The 19439-nt window shown below is 37.2% G+C and overlaps 1 protein-coding gene across 1 annotated transcript in view; it reads left to right on the top strand.

Moving 5' to 3' along the window:
* CFAP54 (cilia and flagella associated protein 54) overlaps nt 1–19439 on the top strand; it is a 303235-nt gene that overhangs the window by 202517 nt on the left and 81279 nt on the right. The window contains exons 49-56 of the mRNA XM_004748490.3: nt 2022–2229; nt 4683–4762; nt 6301–6470; nt 13834–13939; nt 16225–16372; nt 17196–17353; nt 17521–17697; nt 17799–17925. Coding sequence (XP_004748547.1) covers nt 2022–2229; nt 4683–4762; nt 6301–6470; nt 13834–13939; nt 16225–16372; nt 17196–17353; nt 17521–17697; nt 17799–17925 — 1174 coding nt within the window. The remainder of the gene's footprint in view (nt 1–2021; nt 2230–4682; nt 4763–6300; nt 6471–13833; nt 13940–16224; nt 16373–17195; nt 17354–17520; nt 17698–17798; nt 17926–19439) is intronic.

Here is a 19439-nt window from a genome sequence, read left to right as displayed (position 1 = left end):
ACTGGAAGGTTTGGAGCAGAGGCGTGGCCTGATCTACCTGTTTAAAGGGATCACTTTAGCTGATCTTTTGAGACTTTGGGGGGCATAAAAAGAATGTCTGCATGATCATTTCAGTGCTCCAGTGCTGTTAATCATATCAGTCAATTAGCAATACAGACAAATTCCCAGCCTTCAGAAGGCTTGTATTTGTGTATGTGTGTGTGTGTGTGTGTGTGTGTGTGTATGGTTGTGAGGAGGCTAGGAATACAGTTTTAGGCATGTTGATCTTGAGATATCTCCTAGATATTTAAGTGGACTATTTGAGTCAGAAGTTGATTTGACTTTAGAAGAGATATTGGAGCTGGAAAGAAAAACCCAGGATTTCATCAGCATTTAGATGAAACTAAAACCATGAGGCTGTTTAAGATCATCTAAGGGGGAATAAAAGAGATCATCTAAGGGGATGGAGTAAGGAGAGGGAAGAGAATCAAGCCCTGAGGCACTCTGGTGTTAAAAATATAGGAGGAGAAGAAGAAGCAACAAAGACTGAAAAGGAATGACTGACGGGTTAGGAAAGAAACCAAGAGAATGTGGTGATTTGAAAGTTCAGAGAAATATTTTCAAAAAAGAAATTGATTAATAGTGCCGTATTTTGCAGATGATCAAGCTCCATAATTCACTGAGTCTTAAACATGCATCTTTTTTTCACATTTAGTAGCTCTGAAATTAGAATGCATTTTATAGTTGAGGGCATGTGATGGCTTAAAAGATAATGATGTCTTAGATTAAAACTAAAATGGCATATGAGGACTAAGAATTCATTACTGGTCTAAGGTAAGTATAGGCCACTGGTGACCTTGACCAAAGGGTTTCAGTGTATCAAAAGAGTAGGTTTAAAAACAAACGAAAGGAGAGAAATTGGAATTTTGAGAACTCTTCGGATCATTGCTATTAAGGGGAGTGAGAATTTAGGTAGTAGCTGGAGAAGGGAGTCAAGGCAGACAGAGTTTTTGTTTTTTGAAGATGGAAGAGAAGATAGTGTGGCTGTGTGCTGATGAGAATGTCTGCAACAGGGGAACAGGAGATGATGTAGGAGAGAATGGCTGGGTAGACCAGTGGGGAGAAGATCAATAATCTAAGGGGCAGAAAGGGAGGCAGGGTAATGGGGCAGATGCTTGGGTGGGTGGGAGAATGGAGCTATAGGTCTGTGGATACTACTCTGCTTCAGTTTTCTCTTTTAAGTAGAAGAAGCAAGATCATTAGCTGGGAGGAACATGGGGAGGAAGGGTCAGAATTTCAAAACAGTATAAAAAGGTTGTCTAGGAGAGAGGGAGAGTGTATGGACTAGGAAAATGTAGGATGATGACCAGGTCGTATTGAGGTTTGGTTAGGATTTTAAAGTGGGCTGGCTTAGCCTGACTGCATACTTTCCTTCAGCCTTCTTTAGCTGCAGGTGCACACCTAAAAGGGGTCCAGTGTTGGATTTTACTATGGCTGTTTTGCCAAGAAAGTGTATGTGCACAGGAGAGGGACCAGGGAGTTGATAGAAAGTGTACACAGGGGGAGTCCTAATGACTGAGCTCAGAATCTAAGCTGGGTAGGGAGCATCCTTGTTATTCCTGCTTCCTCTGCTCCTGTCCTAGTACCTCTTATTTACTCAGGTGAAAACAGAACAGCCGGGCATGCATGGCTGATGAACTTTTGTGGGTTCTTTATTTTGATAAAGTGTCCCCTCCCTTGCTCTCAGTACCAGGTTCACTCATGTGACTGAGCTGGGCTCATGAGGCACAGGTTACAAACTGGTGGGGAATGGTGGAAGCACCTGGAACTTCTGGGATTGTTTTGACATTATACGTCTCTTGCGATAGACCTGCCATTTATGGCACCTCGTGTCTATCCTATATTCCATCATCTAATACCAAATGAGGAATGCAAAAGGGGATGAAAACTAATATTACCTGAAAACAGTATTTTACTGATTTCCTTTGTTTTCTTCTTTGTTTCTTTTCTTTTCTTTCTTTCTTTCTTTTTTTTTTTTTTAGGCACTTGATGAATTAATAAGTAAAGGATTGCCTCTAATTCTGGTTACAGTTGGCCAACGACATCTCTTAAATAAGTTTTCTTTTGTTAAAGCATACTTCTTAATAAGTGTGGCTGCAACAATAAATTGTGTCCCAGAAAATTCAATGAAAACAATCTACCATGGACTTACTTCTGAGAAGAGTAGAGGAAACCTTCCAAACTTGAAAGGTAATCTTTTGTTTTATTTTTTGCTTGTTTTTTTTTTTTCCTCCTTTTTCACCAGCCATTCCCACTCCACTCCTAGTAATCCATATGAACAGTCTAGTATATATTCTTCCATATTTTTCTCTAATCTCAATGACACACAAATGTTAGGTGTATGTATATCCATTTATAAATATCAGTATTCATACACTTTTTCATATATATATGTACAAAATAGGATTTGTCATTGATTTATAAAAAATATATTATACATTTTTTCTGAATCTTGTGTTTTTTATCAGAAAAACTTCACTAAAACCACTTTAAGTCAATTGCTTTGTTTGTTCTGCTATTCTGGTTATATAATATTCTATGCTGTGAATATCTCCTGATTTATTCAACCATTCCATTATTGATGTGCATTCACTGTGTTTCTAGGGAGCCATGCCAAAGTTCTATGTTCTATATATCCATATCATATAGTGTATATTTCTATGGGGTAAGATGCCCATGTATGGGATTTATAGGTCACAATGTATATGTATTTTTCACCTGTATTGGATTTTGCCCTAAGAATAGTTTGTTTTTCACCATAAGGCATGGTGTTAACTGTTGGTTTTTTATAGATATTCTTTATCAGGCAGGGGAATTTCTTTCTTATTCCTGGTTTGTTGAATGATTTTATTTTAAAAGAGTATTGCATTTTATTAAGTGCTTTTCTTGCATCTATTAAGATGATTATATGTTTTTTTAGTTATGTCATATTAGTCACCATACAGTACATTATTAGTTTTTGATGTAGTATACCATGATTCATTGTTTGCATAAAACACCAAATAAAGAGGCAACACTCCAGAATGGGAGAAGATATATGCAAGTGACACTGCAATGATCTGATCTCCAAGGCCAGAATTTTTAAAAATTCTGATGCTATATTGCAGTAATTGATTTTTTAAAAATATTTTATTTATCTATTTGACTCAGAAAGACATAATGAGAGAGGGAACACAAGCAGGGGGAGTGGGAGACAGAGAAGCAGGCTTTCTGCTGAGCGAGGAGCCCGATGTGGGGCTTGATCCCAGGACCCTGGGATTGTGACCTGAGCTGAAGGCAGCCGCTTAACTAGGGAGCCACGCAGTGTCTAAAGTAATTGATTTTTGAGTGTTTAAACCAGCCTTGCATTCTTGGACTAATTCCCATTTAGTCATGGTGTATAAATTCTTTTTATACGTTGCTGGATTCTGTTTGCTAGTATTTTGAAGATTTTTACATCCTTATTCACAACAGATATTGGTCTGTAGTTTTCATTTCTTGTTGTATCTTTGTCCAGTTTGGATATTGGAATAATACTGTCTCTTTTTAAAATGTAACTTTTATTATTATTTGGGTATGATGAGGCCAACAGGTCAGGAGATTATGGCCATGAAAAACATAGTTTGTTATTTAATCCTCCAAGAAGAAGGGCAGGCTACTACCTAGAAGGACCACACAGAGAAGCACCAGGGTCACCTAGAGGCAAAGAGAGCAGGAGGAAAATGTGGATCAAACTCTTCCTACCATCTCTTATGTTCAGATACATCTCCCAGGGTGCTTCCATACCTGTCTCCAGGCATTTATTTTTATCGTTTTCTGTCTCTCCCTTATGGGAGAAAAACAAGCCCCAGATCTTTCTGCTGGGACTTTCCCTATTCTTAAGTCTTCTTTCATACTCAGCTGACCTCTCACTCCAGAGCCCCCTAATTTAGGAGAAGAGTCAGATAGGTAGGAGTTGGGAGAAAAGAGGAAGGAAAGTGTGTTCAATTCCATGTTATTTTAGACTTCCTCTTCCCCCTTGACAAAGTTAGTCTCTTTGGATGGGTATTTTTTGTAGTAATTCCCAGTTGTGGTTTTTTTACTCTCTCTCTCCTGTAGTCTAGCAGTCAGGTTTACTAAAGCAGGCAGAGTCTGTGATTTAAATTATCTCAGTTCTCCCTGGCTCAGAATAAGGACAATCTTCAGATCATGGTGGGTATTTTGAGATCCTTGGGAATTGTGGATTGTGCTATTGCAAAAGTCTCACTCTCTGCTCTTAATATGAGATGCTTATGCAAATCAGTAAAACTGACATTTCCAAAATCTTACTGAAATGTTACAAATATCTGGAAGAACCAAAATACTTTGGGGGCCTGAAGGGGTCCTGTGATCCCAGGGGAGGAACTACTACTCTGTTTCAGTAGCCAATAATTTAAAGAATATCACCAAGCATCCTAAATATCCTTTCAGAATTGTCCGATTTGTTGTAAAAGTCATTCTTAGTCTTTGAATATGTGATATTTAGGGACCATTTGATAAAATAGTGTTTCTAATGATCATTGTGGGCTTTTTAAAATATGAAATTTGTGGATGGTGTCCCAACCGACAATGAGTTGATAAACTAGAATTAATATATAAGCTAACCACAGATATCCTTAGTTCTTCCAAAATTTTGTGCCTTATAGAGCTAAGTTTAAAGGATGATGGAAGTTCACTTGGTCAGCTTGCAAAGGTGAAAGATGACTTCACTTTTAGGACAGTGAAGGTAAGTTTGGAAATTTTTTCAAATCATACTAAATTGGTTACCAAAACATCCACTATTAAGCCCTGCACAGTCTCTCAGGGTTGTGTTTGCTCTTGGGAGACCAAGTAGCTTTTTTTGCATAAGCGTGGATTGAGGTCAGAGATGGAGTGAACTCCTCATGAGAAAATAAGATGCCCAGAGGTTGTCAGACTTCGACTCTGCAACCTGATTAAAGCACTGTGGAGTATTCCATGCCCTGTTTCACATTTCCTAATGTTAATAGTGATGACAACAGCACCACAAACAGTTACCATTTATTCAGTGCTTACAACATGACAGGCACTTTGCATGATTAATTTTTACAACTCTGTGAGGTGGGCATTAATCATTTTTGAGCTATGTTGTGCTGAACCATGAAAAAATTGAGGCTTAGAAAAAAATTCACTAATGCAATGCAACTAATAAAATACAGATGGTGTTCTTAACAATTATACTAAGCTGCCCTATTACTTATATAATATTTACTGCTCTGTACAAACAAGTATTTAGAGACCTGTTTCTTGAAAGATTGGCTGGTCCCTTTCTCTGCCATACTAAGTTGCTATTTACTATTGATTGTCTATTGTAAAATCTCATTATCTTCAGATTACCAGTTAGGTGACCATAGTTTAACTTGAAATACAGTCAATCCTCATTATTCACAGATTCAGTATTTGCTAATTTGCCTATCTGCTAAAATTTACTTATAACTCCAAAATTGATCCTCATGGCTCATTTGTGGTCATTTGTGAACATCACAGAGCACAGAAAAATTTAAGTTGCCTACATTCCCAGCTGAGTTGGACAAGAAATGCTCTTTTTATTTCTACCCTCATACTGTAAACAAGGGTCCTTTCCATGGTCTATTTATTGTCACATTTTTTTTTTCATTTTTATGCTTTTCATTGGTGATTTCACTGTTTGAAATGGCCTCTAATTATAGTGCTGAAATTCTGTTTAGTATTCCTAAATGTAAGAAGGCTGTGATGTGCTTTATGGAGAAAATAAATGTGTTCCATAAGCTCCGGTCAAGCATGGGTTTTATAGCCATTAGCTGTGAGTTCAAGGGTAGCGAATTTACCGTATATATTAAATAATGTGTCCTTAAATATAAACACACATTAAACAAAGTAATGTGTGGATCCTTTGGCAAAAGTGTTGTGACCCAAGGCCCACAGGAACTTATCACCATATTTCCTGTAGGAGCAATACTTCAGTATTTGCTAATTCAGTATTTGCAGCCACTTTATAGATGAGTTCCAGTGCTATGAGTAATGATCATTGGCTGTATGTGTAACTGTTACACATGCTTACTCTTGCCATTACTCTCCTTTTCATTTCCTGTTGCCTTTTTCCTGTTTGCTGAGTACTCTTCTCTGATAATTATGTTCAGACTTCCTATCTGGTCTTCCATTTATTGTTGCTTTTCTCAGTACATGAAAAACACCTGGCTGAATAAGAATGTGATATTACTTGTATTATTTCTGAACTTACATGATTACGTGATGCTCTTTCTTCAGTTAATTTTACTGTCAGAAGCTGAGGACAGGCTAAACCTCCTTGTGTCAGAGGTGGAGCCTCCAGGCCATCAGAACCTCTCTCAGTGTTCTGCTGGTGAGTTGGAGATTGTGGTGGAGGCCAGGCTTCAGCTGGCTGCAATCGCCCTGCAGAGACATAGGGCAGCATACAGGTGAGTCTTTTCAGGCACAGAAGAGAATTTCTTCCTCACCCTAATTTGTCAAGTATACCTCACTTTTATAAATTCCATATTAATAGAGCTTACTTGTGTTTTATTTTTCAGGGAAGCTTTCATATAGTATTACCCTTAAAATGACAGTTCTAAACAAAATGACTGCTTTATTAAAGCATACAGCTAAGATGTTTTATATAGAGGATGAGCAAACTAACAGAGCTTTGCTTTTAAATTTTATTTATTTACATATTTATTTTTTATTTTTAAATTTTAACTCCAGTATAGTTAATATTAAAAACAAGCTCTATTATTAAAAAGTAACATTTTCTGAACTATATTTTGCTGAACAATTTAAGAAAGAGTTTTGGGTGGATGATATTTAAATGTTATGCAGTTGTTAGTGTCAGAACTTTCATTTGGCTTGTTCATTGATTCATTCATTTACCTAACAAGCATCGATTAACTACTTCATTGTTAGCTCTGATCTAGACACCCAGGGTATAATGATGAATAGAATATAGTTCCTGTATCCAAATGCTGAAAGATATATAAACAATTAAGTGGGATAATAAAAAAATGTATAGACCTATATTTTCAAGAACTTCTCGTATCATTTGCGGTAAATATCTCTGTCATGAGGCCCTCTGATATTTCAGTAATGATTCTTTGAATAATGCACAAATTTATTATCTTACCACTCATTAATTCATTCAAAAAATAATTTTGGGGGCCTACAATATGCTAGCCACTATTCTAAATTCTTGAGATATATAAATATCCCAATACTGGATAGATACTATATAGAAAGATATTTAGCAATATTGAAAACAATCATACTCTCATGGAGTTTTTAAGAGGTAATAAAGGTTGACAGTAAACTGTGAACTTAATAAATAAGTAAATTACATAGTGTGGTCAAAAATGATACATGGTAGGGAGATGTCAGGATTAGAGACGGGGGATGAGGAGGAGCCATCATTTTAGTATTGTGTGGTTATAATATAGGGTATGACTCCAATTTGTTGTTCAGTCGCTGAGAGATTTTAAGCCCCACCACTCCCCTTTCTGCCCCACATCTGAGCAGGCAGATAAGAAAGTCCAGCTGCTTTCTTTGTGAGAAAAAGAAGACTACCTGTAGCTTTTTCAAAGGGAAAAATCAATTCAGCAGAAATCTCACTTTGCTCTGATTAGAAACATACAACCATCTCATCAGTGTGAATCTTGACCGAAGTCCATCCCATGATTAACCACATCTAAATCTGATTTCGTGCTAAAGCAGTATAGATTTTTGGACATTTATAAATTTTTGTAGTTTCTGAACAGTGATGAAAATCCATATAGTCCATTTAGGAGCAGTGACTCTCAAAATGTGGTCTGCAGATTTCTAGGCGTGTCTCCAAGACCCTTTCAGGGGAACTGTAAGGTCAGAACTATTTTATAACAAAACTAAGATATCATTCACTGTCTTCATTGTGGTGTTATTTGCACTGATGCTGCAAGAACAACAGTAGTAGAACTTCTGGCATCCCACTGTGAATCACAGTAGTGGCATCAAACCATTCTAGTTGTCATTGAATCCTTTACTGCCCCATACTTGCAATTTAAAAAAAAAAAAATGCCAGAGCATCTGGGTGGCTCAGTCATTTAAGTGTCTAACTCTTGGTCTCACCTTAGGTCTTGATCTTAGGGTTGTGAGTTCAAGCCCTACACTGAGCGCCACACTGGGCTTGGAACCTACTTTAAAGAAAAAGAAAAAGAAAAAGAAAAAGCCTTGTTTCCCTTAAGAATGCCTTTGATGAACCAATAGAATCTGTTACATTTATAAATCCCTATCCTTAAATTTATTTTGAAATTTAAAATTAAAAATAAATATAATTAATTAATTAATTAATTAAATTAAAATATATTAAAAATAAATTTTATTGATTCTATTGGTTCATATTGGAAATATTAAATGGTTCGTTGGTTCATATGGAAATATTAAATGGGAAATACACCTCAAGCATCTTTGCTGCATATCAAAGTCTGGTAGTTGTCTTGGGGAAGAAGACATACGTGACTGAAATGAGAGCTGAACAAGCAGTTTGTTTCATGGAACACCGTTTTTACTTGAAAAAGCAGCTGACAAACTGGTTTTTCAGACTTGGGTGTTTGACAGGTATTTTATTGAAAATGAGCAAAATGAACATGGCACTTCTAGGAAAACAACAAATACTATTTGTTGCTAATGATAAAATCTGAATAGGGAAATGAGAATTTTGGGAAATTTCTATTTGTCACCATGAGCTTGACAGTTTTCTAATGCTTATATTTTTCTGATAATATTGGTGGTAATTAATATTAACAAGCATCATTTTTAAAAATTGTATAAAGAAATGTTTCAACATAAGGGGATTTGGGTAACTTAGGGAGTTATAATACTTTACAAATCACCAGTGGATAACGTTCCAAAATCCTGGTTAACAAGGTAGACCAATAGGTTGTAATGTAAGAGAGGAGGAAATTTCATCAGCATGTGCTATTAACTTTCACATTGTAAGAAGCTTTTAAAAAACTATCACTTGGGGAGGTTCAGTGGGTTAAAGCCTCTGCCTTCAGCTCAGGTCATGATACTGGGGTCCTGAGATGGAGCCCCACATCGGGCTCTATGCTCAGTGGGGAGACTGCTTCCCTCTCTCCCTGCCTGCTTCTCTGTCTACTTGTGATCTCAGTCAAATAAATAAATAAAATCTTAGAAAAAAAACGATCACTTGTCACATTTTGGTATAGTATCAAAGAAAAATATTCACTATTATTATTAAAAAAATATGAAAATACTCTTCGTATTTCTAACAGCTATCTCTGTGAGGCCTAGCCTTCTTCATATACTTCAGTCAAAACAATATGTCACAACAGACTGCAGAAGCAGATATGAAAGTCTTCTATTAAGTAGATTTTTTCTTATTTAGCCAGACATTAAAGAGATTTGCAAAAATGCAAAATAATGGCATTCTTCTATCTTTGTTGTTTTGGGGAAATATAGATGTTTTTCATAAAAATACATTATGAAATGAACATTAATGGCTTTATTTTTATTTTAAAATTAATTAATAGTAACAGTTAAAGTTCTAATGTGGTAAATATTGATGGAACTCTGGGGATTCTCAATAATTTCTAAGGGTATAAATGAGTGCTGAGATATAAAAGCTTGAGACACACTGATTTAGAGTATTATATTTGTAGCTATCTTTAAGAATACATTGGTAGTTGATTGATGGTAAATGGGCTTAGCATAATAATGTACCATTTTCCCTTTTGAAGTTTGAAGAGAAGGAATTTTACTAGGTGATTTCTTAATAAAAAATATATGCTTTGTGTCTATACATGTAAATACAATGTCTTTCTCTCTATATATAAAATATATGACTATATGATTTCCTATAGAAGAATATAGAACTCTTTTCTTCAAACTATTTTAGAGAGGAACAGCAGCCCTAGAAAATATTTCTTGTTGTTTATCTTCCTTCTTTCCCCAGCCCTCCACATGTCTTACACCCATGGAAGACATGAGTGAAGGAAGAAGGAAACAAGGAAACAAGAAACTAAAAATCACAAAATGGCCGCAGAAAGGAATGTCATTTTAGAGCTTTAATTTGAAAACCAGATAGACATATGCAAATAATGTGCAAGTATATCAGAATCGCTCCTATTTTAAATACATGAACCTGGCCCTTGGGACAAAACCTGCAAAAACTTTGATGTTATTGCCTTTGTGCAGTGGAGTTGTCATTTGGGGAAGCCTACTGTCAAGATGAATGAGTTTTTCTTATGTGAACTTTACCCCCCACGAGCTTCTGTTTGGGCACTGCTGAGAGTGTTGGACAGTCCCTTTCCCAAATGATGGTTAGCTTGACATTTTATGATACTTCTAATAAAATTATGTGTCAAGGAAATTGAAAGGCACATTCCCTAGGGTGACAGGTAGAGTGAGCTGCATGGATTTTATGAGAACAAACTGACCATTTTTGTCATGAATGTTAATAAGAAATAAATGGGATCAAAGTTATTCCAACTGTATTTCTACTTCTTTTAGGGATGCCTCTCAGAGTCCTATCTTTTTTTTTTTTTAAATAAGTTCCTTTCTGTTCTCCTTTATATTTAATTTATTGTCTAAATGGGATAACATTTGAGCCTTTTAATTTTGTGTCAGAATGAAACGTCCTTCCTTGGGGATTCTAGAGTGTTTATAGTGAGTAATCTTCCTACACTTTCTGTCTCTCTGGTGGAGAGCAGAAACTAGAAATTTTCCATTGTGCACCTACGTGGCACCAGGAGGATTAGGACATACTAACATGTTTATATTTTATTCATTAAGTTTTTGGGTTAGCAAGATTCCAAACCTCATGCCTCATTTCTCTTAAGTCAGAATTCAGCTTTCAGAACCAGAAGGATGGGGTGGACACCACATCCTTCTTCCCAGGCCCTCTTGGATCCTTCCTGTGCTAGCCTCTGAAGCTGTGCAGGAAACAGGGGCCCTTCGAAACCAGTGTGTACACTTGAGTATCGGGGAAGGGTGTCAGGGAGAGGAAATTGCATTCCCATATACATACTCAATTCATGTTACATCTTTTGTTGTTTTCTTGCTGTTTATTTAGTTTTATTTAAATAAAAACTAGTAAGGTTATATAATCACAAATAATACCTTAGAAAACATTCTAGAAATAATCTAAACCATTTTAATGACTCCGTAGAATCTTGGGAATTTAAAATTCAGTAATTGCGGGAAGCTTTATATTCTAGTTAATAACATAGAAAAAAATCAGCTTGGTCCCCCCCATAAGCCCTGGCCTACTCAATACACAAAATGAGAACTGCTAGTGTGCACTGAGCATCATCTAGCTGCTAAGCATTCTTATGTTCTAAGCACATCCCATTCTTTAGGTCAACTCTATGAGGGTAGCGACTGTATCTGCCACCCTTAGATTTGTTCCTTGTCCATAGGAGAACAAGTGTCAAAATAAATACCTCATTTAATCCTTAGAATGATTCCATTTCATGAAGTTTGCAAAGTAGAATTCCAAGCAAAAGGCAGTCAAGGGGACAGAGAGGTCCTTTGTACTGATAAAAGATGTAGTCAACAATGACTATGAAGCCACTATAAACATGGCACCAAAACAAAACCAAAATTGTTAGACCTGTGGAAAGACAGAGGTCATGCTATCAGCAGCAGTGAAGTGTACAGGCTCAGGGGCCAGTTGCCTGGGTTCTAATCCTGCCTCTTCTTTCTAGCTGTGTCACCTTAGGCAAGTCACTTAACATTTCTGTCTCCATTTCCTGATCCTGATTATCAAGTAATGATGACAATAGTATCTACCTTGTAAGTTTGTGGTGCAGGTTCAGTAAATTAATTCACACAAAGCACTTAACACAGTAACTGACAGGTTGTAAACACTCAGTAAATGCCAGTTATTGTTTTTTTAAACGATTGTAGAGAGAGAGAGAGAGAAAAAAAAAAAGAAAATCTCTGTGAACAGAGTATGTGTGTTAGCACAGTGTTTTCAGCTTTTAATACAAAATGCAGACAAAATAGAAGAGGGTTTAAAAATGTAATTTAAAAGTTGAGCATATGTACACACTCTGGGAACCTACGAACACTGTACCTTCTCACAAGCATCCATGGACACGTATGAAGCTTTTCATATACTTGGCCAGAAACCTTCGTAACTGACCCATAGGAAGAAGTGTACCGACCACAGTCCAGGGACATGGGAGGCCTATGGAACATATATGGAGGGAGGTGGTAGGATCTGATTTACCTCTTGATGAGGTTGTTGTGGCCACTGTGTGGAGAAAGGACCGCAGGAACAAGAGCCAGAGCAGGAGGCTGGTCAGGAAGTTCCCATTCATGCAGCCTGACAATGATGGTGGCTTGGATGAAGGTGCTAGCACTGGAGGAAGCGAGGAGCTGCTGGCTGGTACCCATATGCTGAAGGTCAAGCTGACAGAACTTGTTGATGGATTGAACATAGAGCATGAATCAGTGAGGGAGCAGTGGTGATCTGGACTCTGCCTCTGGGATGGAAGACAAGGGAAAAGGGGCAGGTTTGGTGTAGGAGGCAAAAGCCAGAGGACCTGCTTTTAACCTATTCTGTCAGTTTCCTAGGGCTACCATAACAAAGCACCAAAAACTGGGTGGCTTCGAACAACAGAATTTTACTGTCTCATGACCCTGAAATCAGTGCTCCAAGATCACAGTGTCAGCAGGGCCAGGTTCTGTCTGAAGGCTCTAGAGAAGAAGCTTTCCTTGCTTCTTATACCTTCTGGTATTTGCCCATAATACTTGGTATTCCTTGGCTTGTAAAGGCACCACTCCAGTCATGTGACTCTCTTTTCCCTGTGTGTCTTTATGTCACCTTTCCTCTGTGTATATCTGTCTCTCTGTTCAAATTTTCCCTTATTATACAAACCGGTCATATTGGAATAGTGTCCACCCTAATAACCTCATTTGAACTTGATTATTTCAGATTACCACCATTTTGGGGTACTGAGGGTTAGGGCATCAACATACCTTTTTTTTTTTTTTAAGGTTTTATTTCATTGTTTATTTGGGAGAGAAAAGAGAAAGAAAGAATGCATCTGAATGGGGGGAGGGGCACAGGTAGAGGGAGAGAGGGAATCTCAGGCAGACTTCCCACTGAGCACAGAGCCCAGCATGGGGCTCACTCTTTAGTCCCTGGGTTCCTGACCTGAGTCAAAATCAAGAGTCAGACACTTAACCAACTGACCTACCCAGGCACCCCTTTTCTTTCTTCCTTTTTTTTTTTTATTATTTTTTGAGAGGACAGAGTTCAACCTATAACACCTGTTAAATATAATTGTCTATTAACTATCCAAGTGGGGACTTAGGTAGATAGGTATATTGTCCATTTGGCTTTTGCCCATTCTTCCCATGTTATAAAATATTGCTACAGAGCATCTTCAGGTATATGGATTGTTCCATTTTTGGTTTCATTTTGGAATAGATTTTTAAAAGAACTCTCGGAATATATATCATTAAGATATTTCGAAGAAGTGTGACATCAATTATAAATTGGTTTAAAGTACAGATGAACTTTTATGTATGGAACAACAGGAAGTCAGAAGAATTCCCATCTCCAAGGTTCTGTTTTCTTTGTTTAGTACATTTGCCTTTGGTACTTCTAGATGCTGATTAAGCAATAATTTAGTGTAAGAGTTTCCAAGTGTATAGCTTTAAATAACAAAGTTCTATAACCTTGAAAGGTGGAGAACCACACTGTGATACATATGAAATGTATATGTATTCATTTTGTTAGTGAGATTGTCAGTACTAATAAGATTTAAAATATATTCTCTACTTTAGTGCTGCGATAGTATTTTCTACGCTTAGACTTCTCCAGGATTCAAAACTTTTTAAAAAGAAGGGAGTACAAGATGACACAGAGAATTCCATCTCTCCAAGAGCTTCTGTATGTATGAATTTAATGTTTCTGTTTACAGTACTTACTATATAATAACTGTTGACATGATTATTTGGATGAAATAAAGGGGTAAAGTAGAAAAAACAATGAGTTCAGAGTGAAAAGGTAAGTGTTGAGGCCCCATATATGCTCTTCATTTAGTGGTGTGTTTGGGCAAGTCCCTTAAACTTTAGAAGTTTTTTTAATTAAAAATTTAATTTTTCGGGGCACCTGGGTGGCTCAGTGGGTTAAGGCCTCTGCCTTCGGCTCAGGTCATGATCCCGGGGTCCTGGGATAGAGCCCCTCATTGGGCTCTGTGCTTGGCAGGGAGCCTGCGTCCCCCCGCCCCCTGCCAGCTGCTCTGCCTACTTGTGATCTCTGCCTGTCAAATAAATAAATGAAATCTTTAAAAAAATTTAATTTTTCATTTAAATCTCATTTGTGAACTGATGGAATTTGGATATAATAATCACTAAGGTCTTCCAGTATTCTAGATCACTCCAGTATTCTAGATCTGATTTGTTTAGCAAATAAAGTTGTTTCACTTTATTTGGCTTTTCATTTTACTTTTGAATTTATTACTTTGGCATCACCAGCATGAAACCTGCATTATTTCCTACCTTAGATTTCTCTAGCTAGATTCTTCCACATTTAAGCCCTGAAGTCTGTTTGACAACTGGTGTCACAAATTCTTTGACATTTTATTGGACTTTGACAAGACCAAGTAATTTAATAATAATAAAGGGTTGTTTAGGATTAAAACATAAAGATTCATCACATAGAATCCTTGCTCATTATTTTAAGCTTTACTAATAAAATTGCTAATATCTAGTGTCATTACAAATAAGCAAAACTAATTATCCTAAATAGAAACTCATTTCTTACTATATTAAAAGCAATAAAAATGCTAAAAAGCAAGCTAATTCAAAAATTGACTTAGAGGAATGGTTGCTAGTTGGAGGCTATTTTGCCTCCCAGGGGTTATTTGGCAACATCTGGAGACATTTCAGTTGTTCCAAGTAGAGAGAATGCTCCTGGCATCTAGTGTGTGGAGGTCAGGGATGTTACTAAACATACAATGCCCAGGACAGTCCTCCACAGCTACTCATAGCACTGAGGCTGGAAATCCTGGTTCAGATTAAGTGTCTGCAGTAGTCACAGGAACTTTAGGCACCGAGAGATTAAGGTATGTGCATAGGCCTTTTGTCCTGAATTGCTAATCTAAATCCTTGACTCCTGGAGTACTTGTTGTGTCCATTTCTAGTCACTCTAGTCCATCCTTGAGGCCTCTGTTCACTTCTTACTCTGTTCCCAGTGCTGGCTTACCCTCCTCTTCTGTGCTTCCTACCTGTCTCCCCACATTCCAGCCTCCAAGTCCTGATGGCTGCTCCTTGATTATTACGTGTTGCCAATTGGTTGGAGCTCTCAGAGGTGTAGAGCGGGAACTTCCTAGAACAAATGGGCATTGTTCTAGATGATTTTAAAGTTTCCAAATGTCTAGTATATGTGCTGCCGAAGCGAGCACAGTTTCCCAATGTCTAAAATTGATCCCCTACCCCCACTTAGGAAAACCTCCCTTTGTCATTCCCTCTCAGACGCTTTGGACATTGGTCACCCCTTTGTAAAGTACAGTAATGAAGATGGGAAATCATTTATAATACATGTTTGGAACATGAGCAACATACAGCAATGAATTAAGTTGGGGGGGCTCTAAGTTCAGAAGGACACAAGTTTGAATCCCACTTCTGCCAAAACATAATGGAGTTAAAGCAAATATTTAATTTCCTAGGTCTCCATTCTCACATCTGTAAAACAAGTAAAAATAACTCCTCTTTGGCTTTTTGGGAGAATCAAATAAGATAATGTGTATAAAGTATTTGGCATTGTGCCTGGAACATAATACGTATTCCATAAATATTAGCCACTGTTATTTATTATTTTTCAGCCATTAAGATAATGTTTATAAAATTTTTGAAGACATAGGCACCATGGATAATATAATTTGCAAAGAAAAATTCAGAGCACAAAACTATTTTCTATAATGGGTATAGGAAGAAAAAGAAAAGTTGAAAATCGGTATGCCAAATATTAATAGAGGATGGTGGGATTGTGAATGATTTTTTTATTTGGTGTGTGTACTTCTTACATTATAGAATGTGCAAGACAGTTTTCCAAAATTAAAAATTTAATAGTATTAAATGATATCAGATGCTTCTCTTAACTCACATTTAGCATTAGGCTAGACCTTTAACATTATTCAATGGCAAGATAACCATCATTTTCATGTTGTTTAGGCTACTGAAAATAAAGATGCGAATGAATTTTTAGATCCCGTTTCCCTAAATTCTCGAGAATATTTCAACATTCATCTCTGGTTGAGGTGCCGCTTAGCACTGGTGACTGCTTTTGTTGCACAGATTCATGGCATTGGATTTGTGACAGGTACAAATATCCTATTTTCTTAATCCAAGTTTTCATAAAAATTAATTTTACTCAGGTAATGGAGGTTTTATTGAGATCCATTTTATTACTAACATTTTCTAACCTTTATAGCTTGATCTGTTTCCAGAATAAAAAATTCATGTCATTAATCAAGAATAATCATGTCTGTAGTCCCTTGAATCACTGATGTGTGGCATATATGTTTCTGATGTATGGAGAGCAGGCGAGGCGATTTCAAAATGCTAACATGCAGTTCTTCATATCATTGAGGGAGGCAGCATAGCTTAGGGGTCCTGAGCACAGACTTTGGCTCCAGGTACTTGATCTGGGTTAATGTTTGGTCCACTACTTTCTCCCTGTGTGATCTTGGCCAAGTCCCTTAATCCCCCTATGCCTCAGTTTCCTCCTTGGCAAAAATGGAAAAAATTTCACCTACTTCTTAGGGTTATTGGCAGTCTTAATTGGGTTAAATTTATAAAGTTTTAGATGATAGCCTGGCACTTACACATGTTAATTCTTACAGCGATTAATAATTCTCTATTTGGAAATCTACCTATCCACTCATCTCTGTTCATCTTCCACATTAATTTTTTTTTCATGTAGCACCATTACTTTTGTAGCACTGGGTTACCCTAAAGTACTTTCTCCCAAATTGCAACACATTTATTTTTCATGTTTTGTGTAGAGTCTGTTTTCCAACTTTATATCTTCCCATTCTTCTGTATTATTCAATATTCCTGTGATGGATGGATATTGGGGGTGTTACGCATATCTAAATTTGCTTTCCTAGGGTATTTTAGATAACTGCATTTATTTACTTTAGAAAACGATATGATAGATTACGTCAGCCTCATCAGTGAAGTGTGTGAGGAGGCAAAAAGTGCAGGCGACAGGGAGCTACAGGCTGAGATCTTGATGCAAGCTGTAATCATTGGCCTACAAGAAAAGCATCTAAAGACAGACATCATAACCAAGCTTCAGGTAGGAAAGAAACCTCTTTCACATTGATATTTACCTAATGATTCTGATTAGAGCAAAAGGAGAGAATTTTAAATTCCCTTAGATTCTGAATGCATAACAGTTTGGCCAGCTCTTGTTTCAGTGAATTGGAAATGGGACTATCAAAAGGAATAATTTTATTTTAATAGGCGATAATACATTTGCTAGAAGAAAGTGAATTTATTTCTCCTCGATCTCATTTAACCCTGACGAGAAGCATGCTTTTATTGGATGACTTAACAAAAGCTGAGAAATTCAACGAAACTTCTTTAAAAACAGAAAAATTACATTTGTTGATTCGGTCTCACAACATTCTTATTGAACAGGTGAGCATGCTTTTGTGTCCTCAAGATCTAGAAACTTATTTCTGTGTCTTCTGATTCTAAACCACATTAGTTAGTTATTAACTACAGTGTTCCTTTTACAGATGCTGACTTTTGGAGAAACAATTGAATTTCCTTTATCAAACACTGACTATGCAAGTCCATTACAGCCTTTGAAAAATATCTATCTTCCTCATGTCATGTTATTAGCCAAAACCAAAATGAGAATTGGTAAGAACATTTAAACACATATTACACCCATGTCACTGATAAAAAGTTTTTATTTTCAGGCAGGTTGTCAGAGGAGTGCCTTCAAATGGGATAATATTTATGAATACCAGGCTTCATTTATTTAAACAAATAGTTTTTGATTATTTACCATGTGCCAGACTCTGTGTGGGGTCCTAGGAAGTTACTGGAGATTAAAAGGATATAGTCCCTGATCTTAGTGTGGGAGACAAAAATAAGCAAGTAAACAAACCATATGGAGAAGGGCATATTATATTATAAATATTGTATGAACACTTTTAACATTTATGAAATATTTCTAGAATTTTATAAACATTTATAAAATGTTTATAAACATTTATAAAATTTAATAAGATAAATATTGTATAAGATAAAATGTTTATTTGATAACTACCAGACAGAAAATCAGTGAGGATATAGAAAGCTTACGTATAGTAATGATTTATATATAGGTATGTAATTATAAATTGTCAGTTTTATGAAAGATGTGGATGAATTCTGCTGATAAAGAATAATGAAGGGAGGGGAGCCTATTTAGATAGAGTCACTGGGGAAGAGCTCTCTGGGGAAGTGATATTTAACCCTAAACCGTAAATTGCAAGTGACTAGTTCTGTACGGTGGAGGCAGGGAGAGCCTTGAGTGGTAGGTTCCGAGATTCGGATGAGCGTGACCTATTCTAGAACTGTGGGAGACCAATACAGCCTGATCAGAGTGGACTACGGAGCACCTCATGGGAGGAGGTGAGCTGGGATGGTTTATGTTTCAGATTACCCTGGCTGCTGGCTGAAGACTAGATTGTAAGGTAGCCTGGAGCCAACTGCAAGTGGACCTTATGGGAATTGTTGGAGCAGGAAACCAGAGGCATACAGCTCTTGGGAACCAAGGTGGAGCCAACTGGTGCTGTCCTTCTCAGGAGCTGACAGATTGTTTCAGTCTTTCTCTAGGACACAGTCTCTGGTCTTTGACTCAAGGCTTGCCTCCCTTTACCTCCCCAGCTTTTGCCCAGCTCAAGAAGGCAGAAAATCTCTGTGTTCTAACCCTATATTAATCATGCCTTTTTCAGTTCTGTATTTCTGATGCTTTGACATCTAGGGCTATGCTGATCAGGGAGGGACTTCCCAAGGCTAGCAGGTTGCTAGAAATTAGCAAAACGCTATCTTCTAAGCATGTCTTTTACATGCAAACTGATGAAGTCCCAGAACCTAAGTCAGGTTCGGTGGGGTGAGGAGGTTCGGAGCCGACGACTAAAGAAAGAATTCTTAAGACGTCGTTGGTGCAAAAGGTGATTTATTAGAGCACGGGGACAGGGCCCGTGGGCAGGCGGAGATGCGGCTGCCCCGGGTTGTGAGGGGTGGTTGGTTATATACACAGGAGTTGGGTAGGTGAGGACAAAGGGGTGTTCAGAAGGGCTATTGGGGCAAAGAATACTATCAGGATATTGAAGGCTTAGTTGCTATCAAGTAAAGACAATTGGAAGTCTGGTGGAATGTTACAT

This window comes from Mustela putorius, unplaced genomic scaffold (assembly GCF_011764305.1).
Source record: "Mustela putorius furo isolate JIRA1106 unplaced genomic scaffold, ASM1176430v1.1 tig00000788_pilon_pilon_pilon, whole genome shotgun sequence".
Taxonomy (NCBI): domain Eukaryota; kingdom Metazoa; phylum Chordata; class Mammalia; order Carnivora; family Mustelidae; genus Mustela; species Mustela putorius.
The sequence above is the reverse complement of the archived record's forward strand: the minus strand, read 5'-3'. Positions and strand labels throughout refer to the sequence as shown.